Source organism: Myxine glutinosa, chromosome 10 (genome assembly GCF_964187855.1).
Source record: "Myxine glutinosa chromosome 10, kmMyxGlut1.1, whole genome shotgun sequence".
Taxonomy (NCBI): Eukaryota; Metazoa; Chordata; class Myxini; order Myxiniformes; family Myxinidae; genus Myxine; species Myxine glutinosa.
In genome coordinates, this window is record NC_136270.1 from 116,300,029 (window position 1) to 116,314,951 (window position 14,923).

The 14,923-nt window shown below is 45.1% G+C and overlaps 1 protein-coding gene across 1 annotated transcript in view; it reads left to right on the plus strand.

Annotated features, from left to right (window-relative positions):
• LOC137433844 (axin-1) overlaps positions 1-14,923 on the plus strand; it is a 70,181-nt gene that overhangs the window by 35,472 nt on the left and 19,786 nt on the right. Inside the window, exons 4-8 of the mRNA XM_068126235.2 lie at positions 2,646-2,742; positions 3,218-3,355; positions 5,423-5,877; positions 6,155-6,367; positions 9,275-9,484. Coding sequence (XP_067982336.1) covers positions 2,646-2,742; positions 3,218-3,355; positions 5,423-5,877; positions 6,155-6,367; positions 9,275-9,484 — 1,113 coding nt within the window. The remainder of the gene's footprint in view (positions 1-2,645; positions 2,743-3,217; positions 3,356-5,422; positions 5,878-6,154; positions 6,368-9,274; positions 9,485-14,923) is intronic.

Genomic DNA, 14,923 nt, shown 5'->3' on the forward strand with positions numbered 1-14,923 from the left:
TGAGTGGCTAATATTCTTCTTTTGAACAATATTAGCTACAGCTTCTGTAGCTGTTGCCCGATGCTCCTTGCTGAGGTTGACGAAGAGCTTGAACTGTTCTTCCTTCCATGAGCTGCCTCCGCATCTGTGTTCCTCAACATCGATCAATGGGAGTGTGCCGTCTTCCCGAGTTCTTGACTTGCTGCTTTCTCAATGTAAGGATCCTATCACCTGCAATGACAAAGTTAAGCTCCTTCACTTTACCTTTCCTCATAGACGCACTCCTTCTCATCTTTGGCTTAAATATCAATGCAGCTTTTTTGGATTTGACCCCTGGTTCATGTCCGAGGTGGTGGGGACTTAGGGTCACGGGGGTCAAAACAGAAGGATATTTTAACTCAAAATTTGATATTGACTCATTCCTGGTTGAACAATTTGACATCTTTCATAAAAAAAATGTTTAGGTGGGAAGCATGGGGATTTGTGGCGGCACTTCATAGATTTAGCTCTAATATGAGCTCTAATATGTGGCGGTGCCTCCTACTCTATGCACCAACACTTGGACTTCTCACCAACGAAAATCTGAGAGGTCAAAAGTAACTCCTGACTGTTGAAAGAACCAAGCTCCTGAAGTCCGGCAGGTCTACTGATCTGAGCAAGCCATTGTACATCGTCCTCAAACTTTCCTAAAACTCGGTTCACTTGGTTCACCTAAAACTTGGTACCTCAATGGTCGCTGATCTATTAGTCTGAAACAAATCCCAAGTAAATCCATAAGGATTCCTTTGGAATGCTTGTTGTCTTTCTCCATTCCCTTTTCTTCTGTTGAACCCTCTCCTTCCTCACCACCACTGGAATTTGCTTCCTAATGTCCTTCACGAGTAATAAAAGTCCAGATTTCTCTTCTGCACTTGCCTTTTTATATCTTCACTTAAGGTGTCTCTGCTGGGGTTCTCAATTTGCCCTTATTGACTTGGCGTTCATTGACTTGTTTCATCTCCTGTCCAGAAACATTTTTCTCTTCACCAATGCGCTCAAGGCTTATCATGGTTACTATCCACAGGACTCCAGCTTGTCTATATCTGGTTGTCACCGTCTTTCCAGGCATAATTCGATCTCATGAGAGTCTACTCAAATCAGAACAAGACACAGTGACAAAGCACTGTTTGATGTCGCTCTACTCCAGGGTGGCCCCAGAAGCAAAGCACTTACATCAACAAGAAACATTGGCCGACATGATCACCACCAGATAGCTTTAACCAAACACGTTGTCGTAAATGCTGTTCACACTGTTGCATATAGTGGATGGTACTCACACTGCTCTCACCACTGAATCCAAGCAACATTGATCAACATGGTGACGATATTGTATTCGGCTCTGTCTGTCCTTCCGCACGCCATCTCCTCCTAAATGGCTGTGCAGAAATTCACCAAACATGGTAGTTGTGATCACCAAATGGCACGAAGGTGTGACAGCAGTATCATTTTGGCCCTGCACCCATGAAGTGCTTAGGGTGGTGTCAAAAGGTCAAATACCCCAAAAAATTAAATTACATTCACATTTTAAAACGCTTTTTAATGAAACTTTGGATATGCAATTGACATTGGGGGACAAATCAAATATGTGACGATTTTTGGATTTGACCCTCAGTTCATGTCCTAGTGGGTGGGGACTTAGGGTCACAGGGGTCAAAACAGAAGATTTATTTAAATCCCAAAATATTGGATCATTCCTGGTGGAACTTTTTTGCCATTTTTTCAACTTTTAGGTGGGAAGGGTGAGAATTTATGATGCCGTGCAATGAAGTTTGGGCTAGTCTTAGAGTGTGCTTCCTGTCCGTGCAGCAGTGTCTGCACTCAAAATTCATGAATCTAAGTGTTTGTACGTCATGTGCGAACAGCCTTCTTTATTGTCCCCCGTCGCACCGCGGAGCGAAAGGGGGACTATGGTTTTCCCCTCCGTCCGTGCGTGCGTGCGTGCGTGCGTGCGTACGCGAAGGACCGAATTCTAATTTGGTGTGTGGGTGCAACCCACGTCAAAATCCAATATGGCCGCCACCATGTATGTCTGACGCCATGTATGTTTGAACCTTGTGAGCGGAATATCTTGAAAAATAAGCGAAGTACCAACTTCTAATCTTGTGTGTGGGTGTATCTACGCATAAGGGAGAACGCTATTGAAAATTGGGTCGCCACGTCAAAATCCAAGATGGCCGCCTTGCGTCTTCCACTTTGTCAACTCGCATCACTTCACCGACGGGGGACCTAGGCGTAACGCTTGTTATTATTCTTTCGGATTGTTGAACTTCTCTCAGCAGTCTTGGTTAAAAAATGCAATATTTATGCTTTTATATTTGGAGCAATTTTCTAATGGAAATTACATCTCGTAAAGGTTGATGATTTTGATTTGTTTTCTGTGTCGTAACGATCAAGATTGCATTGTTTAACTGTTGTTTTATGAATGGCCTTATTCACTCTTCTGCGAAACCCTTGGTCTATTGCTGGAGTCGATGAGATCTAAAAGCACCTCCAGTCTGTTTCTATCCACCTCCTTCTTTCGCCAAGATCGACCTCGTTAAGGCCGTTTTGACACATTGTGCATCTTTTCTCGTGCCTTGCTGCAAGCAAACACCTGACTGGGCTCACCTTGTCTGTGTGTCCTTTAGAGACGGCATTCCGCCGTACCGGCTGAGGAACCCAGCGTCGTCGGAGGATGCGCAAAGAGACACGCGCTGCAACGAATCTGAGACTAAGCATGTGCCGGTGAGAAGCAGCAATGTTGGCCTTCAATTGGATCATCGGTCCTCCCAAAATAGAAATGCCCAGTGAGATGTGTTGGCCAAACGTTGTTTGCATCAAGCACGTGGTTTTGAGTTTGATTGTTCATTGCCCAGTGTTTTACTCATTCTGATTTCATCACCTTCGCTCTATCTTGGGGATTTCATTACAGCATATTTTTTTCTTTCTTTTGTTCATTCCTTTTTTTTTTCTTTTTTTTTTCTTTCTTTTGTTCATTCCTTTTTTTTTTTCTTTTTTTTTTCCTACTTCTATTCTCAACTGATAGACTTTCCAAATGTAAATGTTCAAGCTGAGTATTGACACTGATTAAGCAGGGACCAGTTTGCAAAGAGCTTAACGGACTGTTTACATTCTCTTGTTCTATTTATTATTTATTATTTTTTTATCTTTCATGCGCCTCACACGTGTGTTCTTTGTCGCCCGCCCCAATTTCTATCAGAGAACGTCACGGCTCCCAAAAGACATGATCGTCGACCCGACCAAGTTTGCTTCCGAGCTCATAGCCCGCCTGCAGGATGTGCAGAAAGAGCGCGAGGCCCAAGAAGCGCTCGATGACAAGCTTCGCAAAATCCGAGATGTGAGTTATTGTCCTTCTCTCTGTTTGCATTTCCAAATTGTTTTCCTTCATCTCTGTACAAAAGCATAATGGTGGGGGGTTAGAGTGAGGAAGGGAGTTGTATGTACCTGGCATGGCTTGATGGGCCAAAATTTCCTTTATTCATGACTTACTTTTTTTACTTTTTTAATTGATTAATTAATTACAATTACAATTAATTAATTAATAACCTTTAATTAATTACAACTTCATGACTTACATAAAATTTAATTTTCCTTAAAAATTTTTTAATTTTTAACAAATTTAACTTACTACTTTTTTAATTGTCAATGTTGGGATGAAAAACTCTCAAAATGCGCTCACTTCTAATATCAACTTCCGTTAAATCGGAGATCTAAAAGGTACTACAATCTACCTCCGCGTAAGGCTAATGTCTGATGTTTTGTCCACCAAGTGTTCTTAGGTCTCTCTCCTTATTTGTCACAATGTGCACAACACCACCTCAGCTCATTTTGACAACGATCCCATTCCCAGATGAAGACCATTCGGTAGTAGTCAAACTATTGTAGTATATGGTACAAGTTTGCATGATGTTGCTTCAACTCGTTAGGTTTTGAAGATTGCTGAAACCAGAAGAGCAAAAGTTTCAACTTTAGTAGATAATTCCTTCAGTGGCACTGGGGGTGCTGGTTCTGTCCATGCTTCCGGTGCTTGTCCGGCGACGTGCGTCTGCAGCCACTGCTCCCATTGCTGCATGACTGCGTACATCCTTTCCAACCGACTGCATCCGGAAATCTCCAGCGGAGCTGTCGGAGCCCATGAGCTCAAGCCCACGGCGCCATCATGTCTGCAAGCTCACGATGAATGATGCCCACTTGCATTGAAATGGCCGGAAAGCCTGAGCCGAGGTGGTACTGGGCGGTTGTGGGCGAATGCAGGATGAGGCTTTTTGGGGGGGTGAGGGGGGGGAGGTTGACAAGATAAAGATGGGCATTTGAGGGAGATGAGTAAGTGGATCAGGAATGAAAAGGGCTTCAGCTTATCGAGAATTAGATCACTTTTTCTTGCAATGCAATCTGAACCATCATTTTTTTTTTTTTTACTTTGTGATTAAAAACGGTTTATGTGCTCTGAGAGTTTCACCTTTCTCCACTTTTTTCAACTCGAGGGCCTTGTCAAACGATGCTTGTAGAGTTGCTTCCTGGCTCTCAGACAGCGACATTCTCTTTGCTTCCACCGTCGTACGTCACCGCGTCCTTATCGATCCTAGTCGGCGGGCCTCACTTGGGTCTTTGCACATAACTTGGTGGTTATAAGTCGAGAGCAACTTGATTACCTAATCACGATAGTTTGTCATTATCTCTTGCTTGGGTTTTGTATTTTATTATTATTTCAAGGAAGCCCTTAGCAGTGTAGAGCATGGTCGGCAAGGTAGGTCGTACAAGTAGACATCCACAGAACAAGGGTTTGCAGTAACAGATTTTAAGTAGATAAGCAGATTTAAAGAACCCTGTGGCGATGCTTCTAAACCCCCCTCTCCCCCTTTCTTCTTCTTTTTTTTTTTTTAAACTTTCTCCTTCAAATAATTCCAGACTGACGTTGCTCTCCTCCACCCACCCGCTGGGCCCAGCTCGATCATTCCTCAGAACGAATCCCATTGCAGTTTTCTCTGTCGGGCCCCATCCCGTGCCTGGTGTGCTGACACCCCACTGCCACTTTGCATGCTTTGACCACTGCGGCCCTTTGCCCCGAGGCAGTTGCTCGCCCCGCCCTTCATTCCCCGCCCCTCACTTGTCCAGACTAAATCCCTCTGATGTTTGCACACAATGCTCTGTATTTGTAATTAACAGCAGGGACCGGTGGGACCTTTTTAGAAGTGTGCTTGCTTTTTATGTTTTAATTTATTTTGTACTTTGAGCCCTGCACTGCCGCTTCCCATCTGCGATATCCTTTTATTTGTGTCACTTTCTCAGAATATTCGAGCCGAGGAAATCGATTCCTCAGTGTTTTAACTTGTAAGATAATTTTGCAGTGAGTTTGGAAAAGAAAAAAAAATGAGACTCTTTGCTTTCTTTTTCCATTTTGAAGGAAGAGGAAGAAGTAGAAGAATCTTTGACCACAGCACTTCATGAGTTGCCTGCAGTTCCCTGCACACTCCCCACTGTGTCAACCCCACCTGACTCCGCTGCTCCTCGCATCGTGCCCTCGGAGGATGACCCCGAGAGCATCCTGGATGAGCACGTCTCCCGGGTGATGAAAACACCAGGTTGCCCGTCTCCGAGCGCCCAAGCCGCTACCCTGCAGCCTCTTTCTCCAGAGTGCCGCAGTGCCTCCGCCAGCAATTCTCTCACTTCCATTCCACAGCATCACCACCGTCTTGTGTACCACCATCACCATCACCACATCCACCATGGAGCAGGAAAACCGCGGCAAATCCTCGAAAGTGAGGCGGCGCAGCGCGTCTGCAGTAGCCATGCAATGCCCGATTCCTGCACCTACCAGTCCCGAACTTCTTCTGGAGTTCCGGATGCAACTGCACAGAGGTAGGTTTCGTCGGTTGCACACTGCCCAGATGTTCTTTATCATAAATGCATCCTCCTGCTTTAAGATGACAATCTCTGCAGAGCAATTGAAGAGAGATACATTATTGGACTTTACTTTGCCACTAATTGTAAAACAGGGAGAAATTGATGTCGGTTAATTTGATGCGTATAAAAAAAAAATCAACATTTGTATGCATCATGAGGACTTTATAAGACAATTTAGTGACTTTATAAGACCATTTAGTGACTTTATAAGACCCCGCCTCTCATTCTGCAGCCCAACAGGTCCTGCAGCAAGGCTTGGTGGCAGCAGCCGTTCGGGGACCCTGGGCCGGAAAACCACCCGGACAGATGGGCCTGGAAGACCAGAAGAAGGGATGGGGGACAGTGGGGGTCAGCAAACGGAGGAAGGGTTGGAGAGGTCGCGCTTCTGGCACTGGGTGCTACAGGGTGAACGTGAACGTGTCCGAAACTCGAAGGCAGCTTCTAGGTAAGTGTCGTCTCTGGTGGTGTCTAATACATCCCTTGTTGTCGCTGCCAGGTGGCTTCAAATACCATATTTAGTTCCGTTATGCACTGCTCTGATGTGGACCTGCATATATAACAATAGTGTGGTCACGATATTTTATATTTACTTCCGCCACTGAAGATGGACAGAGTTTGTTTTCACCCGTCTTGTTTGTTTGTTGGATTTGGATGAAACTTGGATGGATTCGGACTTGGAACGTGTGTGTGTGCGTGCGTGCGCGTGCGTGCGCGCGCGTGCGCGCCAGACAAGGACAATGTATAGATGTCGGCGAGGATCCAGATCTGGATACTATAATCTTTAGTGATTTTGTCCAATTGAAAAATAGGGCCAAAAGTTTGTGACTGAAGGCTGACAGTACAAAATATTAAATTTGACTTGAACTTTACTCCAATGCAAACAATTCCCAACTAGAAAGCATCTGAAAATGCAAAGCCCATCCACATCCGCTTTGTATTCAGCCTTCTTCCGTATGCTAAACATGACGAAAACAGCTTAGAAATACAAAAAATTGACGATTTAGGTGATCTTGACCTTTTCACCTCAGAAGCAATATTCTTCAGTGACTAAATATGCAAACCCTGCTCAAATTTCAAGTCCGTTATGCACTTGTCAATCCAGGACAGTCAATCAGCTGGAAATTGACAATTTCATGCAAACTTGACTTTTGACCTTTTGATGAGGCAAACAAACAAACAGTTGGCTTCTAGCTTTTGATTGGCGAACCAATTCAGTGACCCACTATGCAAATTCTCAAAATTTCAGGTTTGCATGAAAAAATACATGGAAAAATGACAATTTTGTGTGGTGCTGACCTTTGACCTTTGGACTAAATTATTAATTTGTCTTTTCCATATTCTCATAATAAAGCTTTGTTGAAATTTGATGACAAAAGCTCAAATGATAAATTGAAATTTCAGGTCAATTGCATGAAAATTGATGCTTTTATGTGATGCTGACCTTTGACCTTTTAACCAAATTATTAATTTGTCTTCTCCATATTCTCATAATAAAGCTTTGTTGAAAATTTGATGACAAAACTCAAATGGTAAACACGTTATGGCCTGGACAGACGCACAGACAGACACAAGCGATTGCAAAATAATAATAATAATAATTCATTTATTTTGTATAGCGCTTTTCATGAAGCCCAAAGGCGCTTTGACAGAGTGCAAAACATAATGCATAACAAAACATGAAAACAACAATTGCAAAAAGACAAGAATCAATAGGGAAATATTTAAAGCAAAAGGAGGGAGAAGGTGAAGTGATAGTCAGGGGTTAAATGCTGTGGGTTGAATGTTGAATGCAGTGCTGAACAGGTGGGTCTTGAGTGATGTTTTGAATGTGGTGAGTGAGGAGGAGTCTCTGATGGTGTGAGGTAGTGAGTTCCAGAGGGTGGGAGCAGCGATGGAGAAGGCCCTGTCCCCCCAGGATCTGAATTTGGTCCGGATGGGGGGGGGGGGGGGTCAGGAGGTTGGTACCAGCAGAGCGGAGATTGCGGGTGGGAGTGTGTCTGGAGAGGAGGTCAGCCAGGTAGGATGGGGCCAGGTTATGGAGGGCTTTGTAGGTCAAGAGGAGGATTTTGTACTGGATTCTCTGGGAGATGGGGAGCCAGTGAAGCTTGTAAAGGACGGGGGTGATGTGGTCACGGGTCCGGGAATGGGTGAGTAGACGGGCAGCGGAGTTCTGAATGTATTGGAGTTTATTGGTGATTGTTGAGGGTGAACCATAGAGGAGGCTATTGCAGTAGTCCAGACGGGAGGTGATGAAGGCGTGGATGAGGGTTTCTGCAGCCGTGGAGGAGAGGGATGAGCGGAGACGGGCGATGTTTTTCAGGTGAAAGAAGGCTGTCTTTGTGATCTGTTTAGTGTATTTGTCGAAGGAGAGGGTTTGGTCAAAGATGACGCCAAGATTCCGGATGAGAGGGGAGGTGGATACTGGGATACCGTCGATGTTGAGGGCAAAGTTATGGGTGGATTTTGTGAGCGTTTTTGGGCCAATGATGATTATTTCAGATTTATCACAGTTAAGTTTGAGGAAGTTGATTTGAAGCCAGGATTTTATTTCAGAGATGCAGTTTGTCAGGATAGAGTGGGTGTCGGTGGAGACAGACTTGGTGGAGATGAAAAGCTGGATGTCATCGGCGAAGCAGTGGAATTGGAGACCATGACGGCGGATCAAGTGACCGAGGGGGGACAGGTAAAGGATGAAGAGGAGGGGGCCAAGAACTGAACCTTGGGGGACACCTTGGGGGAGGGGAGCAGTGGGGGATTTGCAGTTATTGATGGAGATGAACTGGCGTCTCTCAGAGAGGTATGATTTAATCCAAGAGAGGGCAGTGCCGGTGACGTTAAAGGGGACAATCCCGTCTCTGCGCTGCGTGGGGGACAGGCTAATTTGCATATCTTACACAATTCTGTTTAATGCACCATTGATCGACCAGCAACAAGTCTGTCTGTCTATGTCTGTCTGTCATTTGCTCTTTCTGTTTCCCTCCATCTTTTTGTGTTTTTTATCGAGCCGACAAACGGCTGTTACCTATTTGGTTATAATTTCCTTTTCCTAGCTTTGTCCCTCCAATGGAATGTTTGATCTCCTCTCCCCTGCCCAATCCCCATCCTCCTTCCTTCCTCAGCTCGCTTTCCATCCAGTGTTTCATTTGATTATTTTGTTCAAGTCTTTCATCTTTGCCGAGTATGTTTTAATGTTGCTCTGTGATGCTTCAACATATGCGCTTGCACACTCATCACCAATACCTTTCTCCAGCACGTCATGCAAAGCCATGCTGATGAGCATGCCATGATTCACATGTACGAATTCATGCATAAGACCCTCTGCTATATTTGTTCCTTTCTACTCTCCATGCAGTACTTCCACACCCAAGAAGATTCCTGCTCAGCCCTGGGGATCCACAGGGAGCCACCAAGTTGCACCTGTGCGCGATGTACCCACGATCACTGGACCACCGCTTCCTTCGTGTACCGCTGGATCATCTCCCTTGAGCCAGCTTTTCGAGGTGCGACGGAGGCTGCAGGATGAGGAGAGGAAGGGCATACGGATTGCCACACCCCGGGCACGGTGAGTGTGATCCTTCATTGAGGTGGTTGAGCACGTTGAAATAAATAGGACCTTTTTGAGGTGAATGAAAGGGTGGAAATAGGGTTTGCAAGAGAGTGGTAGCCCTTCCTATGTAGTTTAAAGGGATCTTGTGCTCATCCACATTTTATGCCTCTGAAGGAGTGAATGTGCATCTGTCGGTTATTGTATATATTTTTTTGTTTACATAATAACCTGTGAGCAACTGAAGGGATTTCAACCAAGCTTGACACAATTATGGACTATAATACATTGATGAACTGGTTCAATATTGGGATTGAAAGGTCAAAGGTCGTGTACCCTTTGAAAATCGTTTTGCGGACCATAACTCGAGTTTGGAAACTTGTGAAGTTGTCTCTCTTCGACTTATCCCTCTCTCGTGTGACATTTAATTTTTCATGTGACCTTTTAATTGAGAACAAACGTAGCAATGGGTTGACATCACACACGGGTGGAGGAATATCAATGCACGCATTCCCATCGAAGAGCTCTTTTATTTACTTTTATTACTTGCAAAATCGAATATTTTTCCAAGTATATTGGATTGGGTTGGTCTTGTGCATTCTTATTCTGTCTGTTTGTCTGTCTGTTTGTCTGTCAATCGCCTACAGATCTCAATTTTAAACCAATCTTCATGAACCTTCACCAGATGGTAGATTTGGTCATACGAAAGAAGCCTATTGATTTTGAGGTCAAAGGTCATCTTGAGGTCGAATGTCTAAAATTGCCATTTTTCATCCGATTGACTTGAAAATTGAACAGCATTTGCACGTTGTCACTAAATTGGGAAACAAACTAGTTTTTATTTCAAAAGGTCATAGGTCAAATCAAGGTCAACCTTCTAAAATCATCAATTTTCATCTGACGATCAATTTCCATCCGAGACTTCCGGTGGCTCGGGACTTCCTCGGGACTCGGGAAAATAGAGACTTCCGGTGCCTCGGGCGAGTGAAGCGTACTTCGAGCTCTCCACGGCATCGAAGTTTAAGTGTTTTCCCATTCTTGTCTTTGTCAAATTTCCACTGGTTATTTTGCTGTGTATGTGTTATTGTGTGTTTCTGGTTGGTATTGGTTTGTAATTCGTACAAACTTGTGTGTAGTTAATCGTTTACTGTGTCGTACCTCGTGCGCGGCCTGGTAATTTGGGGCTTCCCTCCCCCCGTCGGTGTTTTGTCGATTTGGGTTCTTTCCTTCGCTGTATTGCTTGTTTCTTTTATTTTATTTTCTTCCCCTCACCTCACCTCCCTAGACAAATAATTCTATATTGATTCTTTCTCTCCTCCCGGACACGTTGCTTGTTCGCTCTCCTCCTCGTCTCGACTTGTGCCCCGCCCCCTGTATCTCATTTTTCTTCCGCCTCTGCTCCTTCTTTCTCAAATCCACGTTCTCGCTTGGAGACTTTTCCCAGATTGTTTTTCATGGTTTTCATGGTTCTGTTTGGATATTGCTGGAATATGTTTAAACCGCAGCCGTGATGCTGACGCCGCCCCCCCCCCCCCCCCCCGAATTTCCATGTTTTAAACGTTTCCCAGTGTGTACCCTGGTCAGAATAGGTACACCGTATCCCTGCGTGTCATAAGAGACGACTAAGAGGGTTGGCGTCAGGAAGGGCATCCGGCCATAAAAACATTGCCTCAAAAAGAGAACCATGACAATTACAACGACATATGGGCAGGGGGCAGCCCGAAGTGGAGATCGGTTTCTGAGGTTTGGGACATGGAATGTAGGGACAATGACAGGGAGATCAGGAGAAGTGGTGGAAGAATTGGTCAGAAGAAGAGTGGACATATGTTGTGTGCAAGAGACGAGATGGAAGGGAAGTGGTGTGAGAATGGTGAAGGGTAGGCAGGGACAGAAATACAAGTTTGTGTGGCAAGGGTGCCTGGAGGGCGTGAATGGTGTTGGTGTCCTGTTTTCTGAGGAGTTTGTAGACAGTGTGGTGAGTGTGACTAGAGTGAGTCATAGGTTGATGATGGTGAAAATGATGATTGGAAAGCTCTTGGTGAACGTCATCTCGGGATATGCTCCGCAGGTTGGTCGAAGCAACGAAGAGAAGGACAAGTTCTGGTGTGCGATAGAGAAGTTGATGGAAAACGAGAAAGATGAGGAAGTTGTTGTGGTGGGAGGAGACCTGAATGGACATGTGGGAAGGAGTATGGATGGTTTTGAGGGAGTTCATGGGGGTTACGGATATCGTGTGAGAAATGGAGAAGGTGAAAGGATTTTGGAGTTTGCTGATGGAGCTGATTTGTTGATTTGCAATACTCGGTTCCAGAAAGAGGATAATAAGCTTGTTACATACACGTCAGGTGGGTCGACGACAACCGTTGACTACCTGATGGTGCGTAGGCGAGATAGCGGGCACCTCCGGGACACAAAGGTGATCCCGGGGGAGCAGCACCACTTGGTTGTCTGCGACATAAGGGTGAAAGGTGCGAGGAGAGCGCGGCGGGTGAAGTACCAACCAAGAATGAAGGTGTGGAGGTTGAAAGAGGTGACAGTAAGGGAGGCATTAAAAGAGAGGCTGAGTAGGGTAGAGGATGATGTGGTTGAGCTTGAAAGTGGTTGGATGGCAATGAAAGCTAGTCTGTTGGGAGCCGTTGGTGAGGTATGTGGATGGACAAAAGGACCACCGAGGCACTCGCAAACATGGTGGTGGGATTATGAAGTTGGAAAGAGGATTGACGAGAAGAGGAAGAAGTTCAAGGAGTGGCAGAAGGTGAAGGGTACGGGAGCAGAAACAGCAGAGCATGAAAGTTATAAGGCAGCCAGGAAGGCTGCAAAGAAAGAGGTAGCAAAGGCGCAGGAGGCATGTAGGAAAATGTTCGGAGAACGCTTGGATTCGGAAGAGGGTCAGAAAGCAGTATTCAGGATTGCAAAGCACATAGCGAAAGAGAGGTGTGATGTGACGGGGGTGAGTTGCTTGAAGGATGAAGTGGGACAAATCGTTGTCGACCCAGATGGAATTAAAGGAAGATGGAAAAGATATATGGAAATGCTGTTGAATACAGAGAATGAATGGGATGGCAACATCGAGAGTAACCCAGTTTTAGGACCGGCAGACAAGATAACTGAAAAGGAAGTTGAGGAAGCGATAAAAGCAATGAAGAGTGGAAAAGCGGGAGGGCCGACGGGAGTTGTGGGAGTTATGTTGAAGGCAGCAGGAAGTTGGGGTGTGAAGAGAATGACAGAGATCTGTAATCTGGTGGTGAAAGAAGGCCGCATTCCAGTGGATTGGGAACTGAGTACCCTCGTCCCTCTATACAAGGGGAAAGGTGACCCTCTGGAGTATGGCTCGTACCGAGCGATAAAGTTATTGGAGCATGGAATGAAGGTATTGGAAAGGGTGTTGGAGAGGAGGATAAGGAAGAAAGTGAAGATCGACGAAATGCAGTTTGGATTTATGCCAGGAAGAGGAACGACAGATGTGCTTTTCATTGTGAGGCAGTTGCAGGAGAAGTACATGGAGAATAGGAAGAAGTTGTTTTTTGGGTTTGTTGATCTGGAGAAAGCATTCGATAGGGTTCCACGCAAAGTATTGACATGGGCATTGAGGAAGTTAGGAGTGGAGGAATGGTTGATCAGAGTCGTGATGGCAATGTACAAAAGAGCGCGCACAGCTGTAAGGACGAAGGACGGGAACAGTGGTGAGTTTGAGGTGAAGGTGGGAGTGCATCAGGGGTCGGTACTAAGGCCACTACTATTTGTAGCTGTGATGGAGGTGCTGGCTCAGAACGTAAAGGAGGGTTTACCGTGGGAGTTGTTGTATGCAGATGATCTGGTGTTGATTGCGGAAAGTATGGATGGACTGAAGGAAAAGATGAACAAGTGGAAGGAACGTATGGAGACAAAAGGTCTGAAGGTGAATATCGGAAAGACGAAGGTGATGGCAAGTGGTAAAGCATGTGGTGAGGTGGAAAGAACTGGGAAGTGGCCGTGTGCTGTGTGCAGGAAGGGTGTCGGAGTGAACTCCATTCAATGTGCAATGTGCGCTGAGTGGGTTCATCAAAAATGTAGTGGTCTGAGAGGGTCATTTACCAGTGTGGCAGCTACATTCAAATGTAAGGTGTGCACAGAGGGAGCTGCAGATGGAGGAAATGTTGAGTTGGATCTTGGAGACGGCGTGAAGCTGGAAGGTGTGAAAACATTTTGCTACCTCGGAGACATGTGAATGGAGAAGGTGGATCAGACTCGGCAACGGTTGCTCGAGTGAGATGTGCATGGAAGAAGTTTCGGGAACCGAGTGGCGTGCTGATGAGGAGGAGAGTGTCGCTGAAGCTGAAGGGAAAGGTGTATGCTGCATGTGTGAGAAGTGTTATGATTTATGGGAGCGAGACATGGGTAATGTACGTAGAGCAGCAACGAAGGCTGGAAAGGGTGGAAATGTGAATGGTTCGATGGATGTGCGGAGTATCGTTGAGAGAGAGGAAGACAAATGATGAATTGCGAAAGATGATGGGAATATTGCCTGTGATTTATGCTGTGAAGAGGAACAGGTTGAGATGGTTTGGTCATGTGTTGAGGAAGGATGAAAGTGACTGGTTGAGAAGAGTGATGGAAATTAATGTAGAAGGAAGTAGAGGACGGGGAAGACCGAGAAAGACTTGGCTAAAGATGGTGGAAGAAGAAATGCGGGCAAGGGGGTTAACAAGGAGAGATGCAGAAAATAGGGCAAAATGGAGAAGATTGTCATGGGGCCCGTAAGGCTAACCCCCGCTCTAGCAGGGAAAATGGCCTTAAAATGCATGTTGTTGTTGTTGTTGATCAATTTCCATCCGATTGACCCTGAAAATTAAACAGCAATTGCATAGTGCCTCACTAGATTGGGAAACCAACTATTTCAAGGTCAAAAGGTCAACTCAAGGTCAAACTTCTAAAATCATCAATTCTCATCTGAAAAAACCACTTTTCATCTGATGAACTTGGAAATTAAACAGCAATTACAAAGTGCATCACTGAATTGGGAAACCAACTTTTTGTGATGTCAAAAGGTCAAAGGTCACCTCGTGGTCAAACTTCTAATACGGTATCAATTTTCTTCTGAGAAATCATCAATTTTAATTCGATTGACCCAATCTTTGATTAACATCGTCAATTTTAATCTTGATGAAATAGACAATTTGATGTATCCCCGGCAACCTTTTTGAGGAGAGGGGTGGGTTTTGCATGTATCGTGCTCTGCATGATGGCCTCTTGTTTTGTCTTTAATGCCTCCGTTAAAGACCTAGAGAAGTACGTGACAATGAATTATATGTTATATATTTAGAGATGAAAAGGAAAACCGTATTTTAATTGTTTAAATTGACATCAAATCTAATAAAGTTGAACTTCTGATGTTGGCTTAGCGGTTAGGGTGCAGGCTTGGGATCCTAGGATCCTGGGTTCGAATCCCGGTTGATCGCTGAATTAACGCCAGGGGGG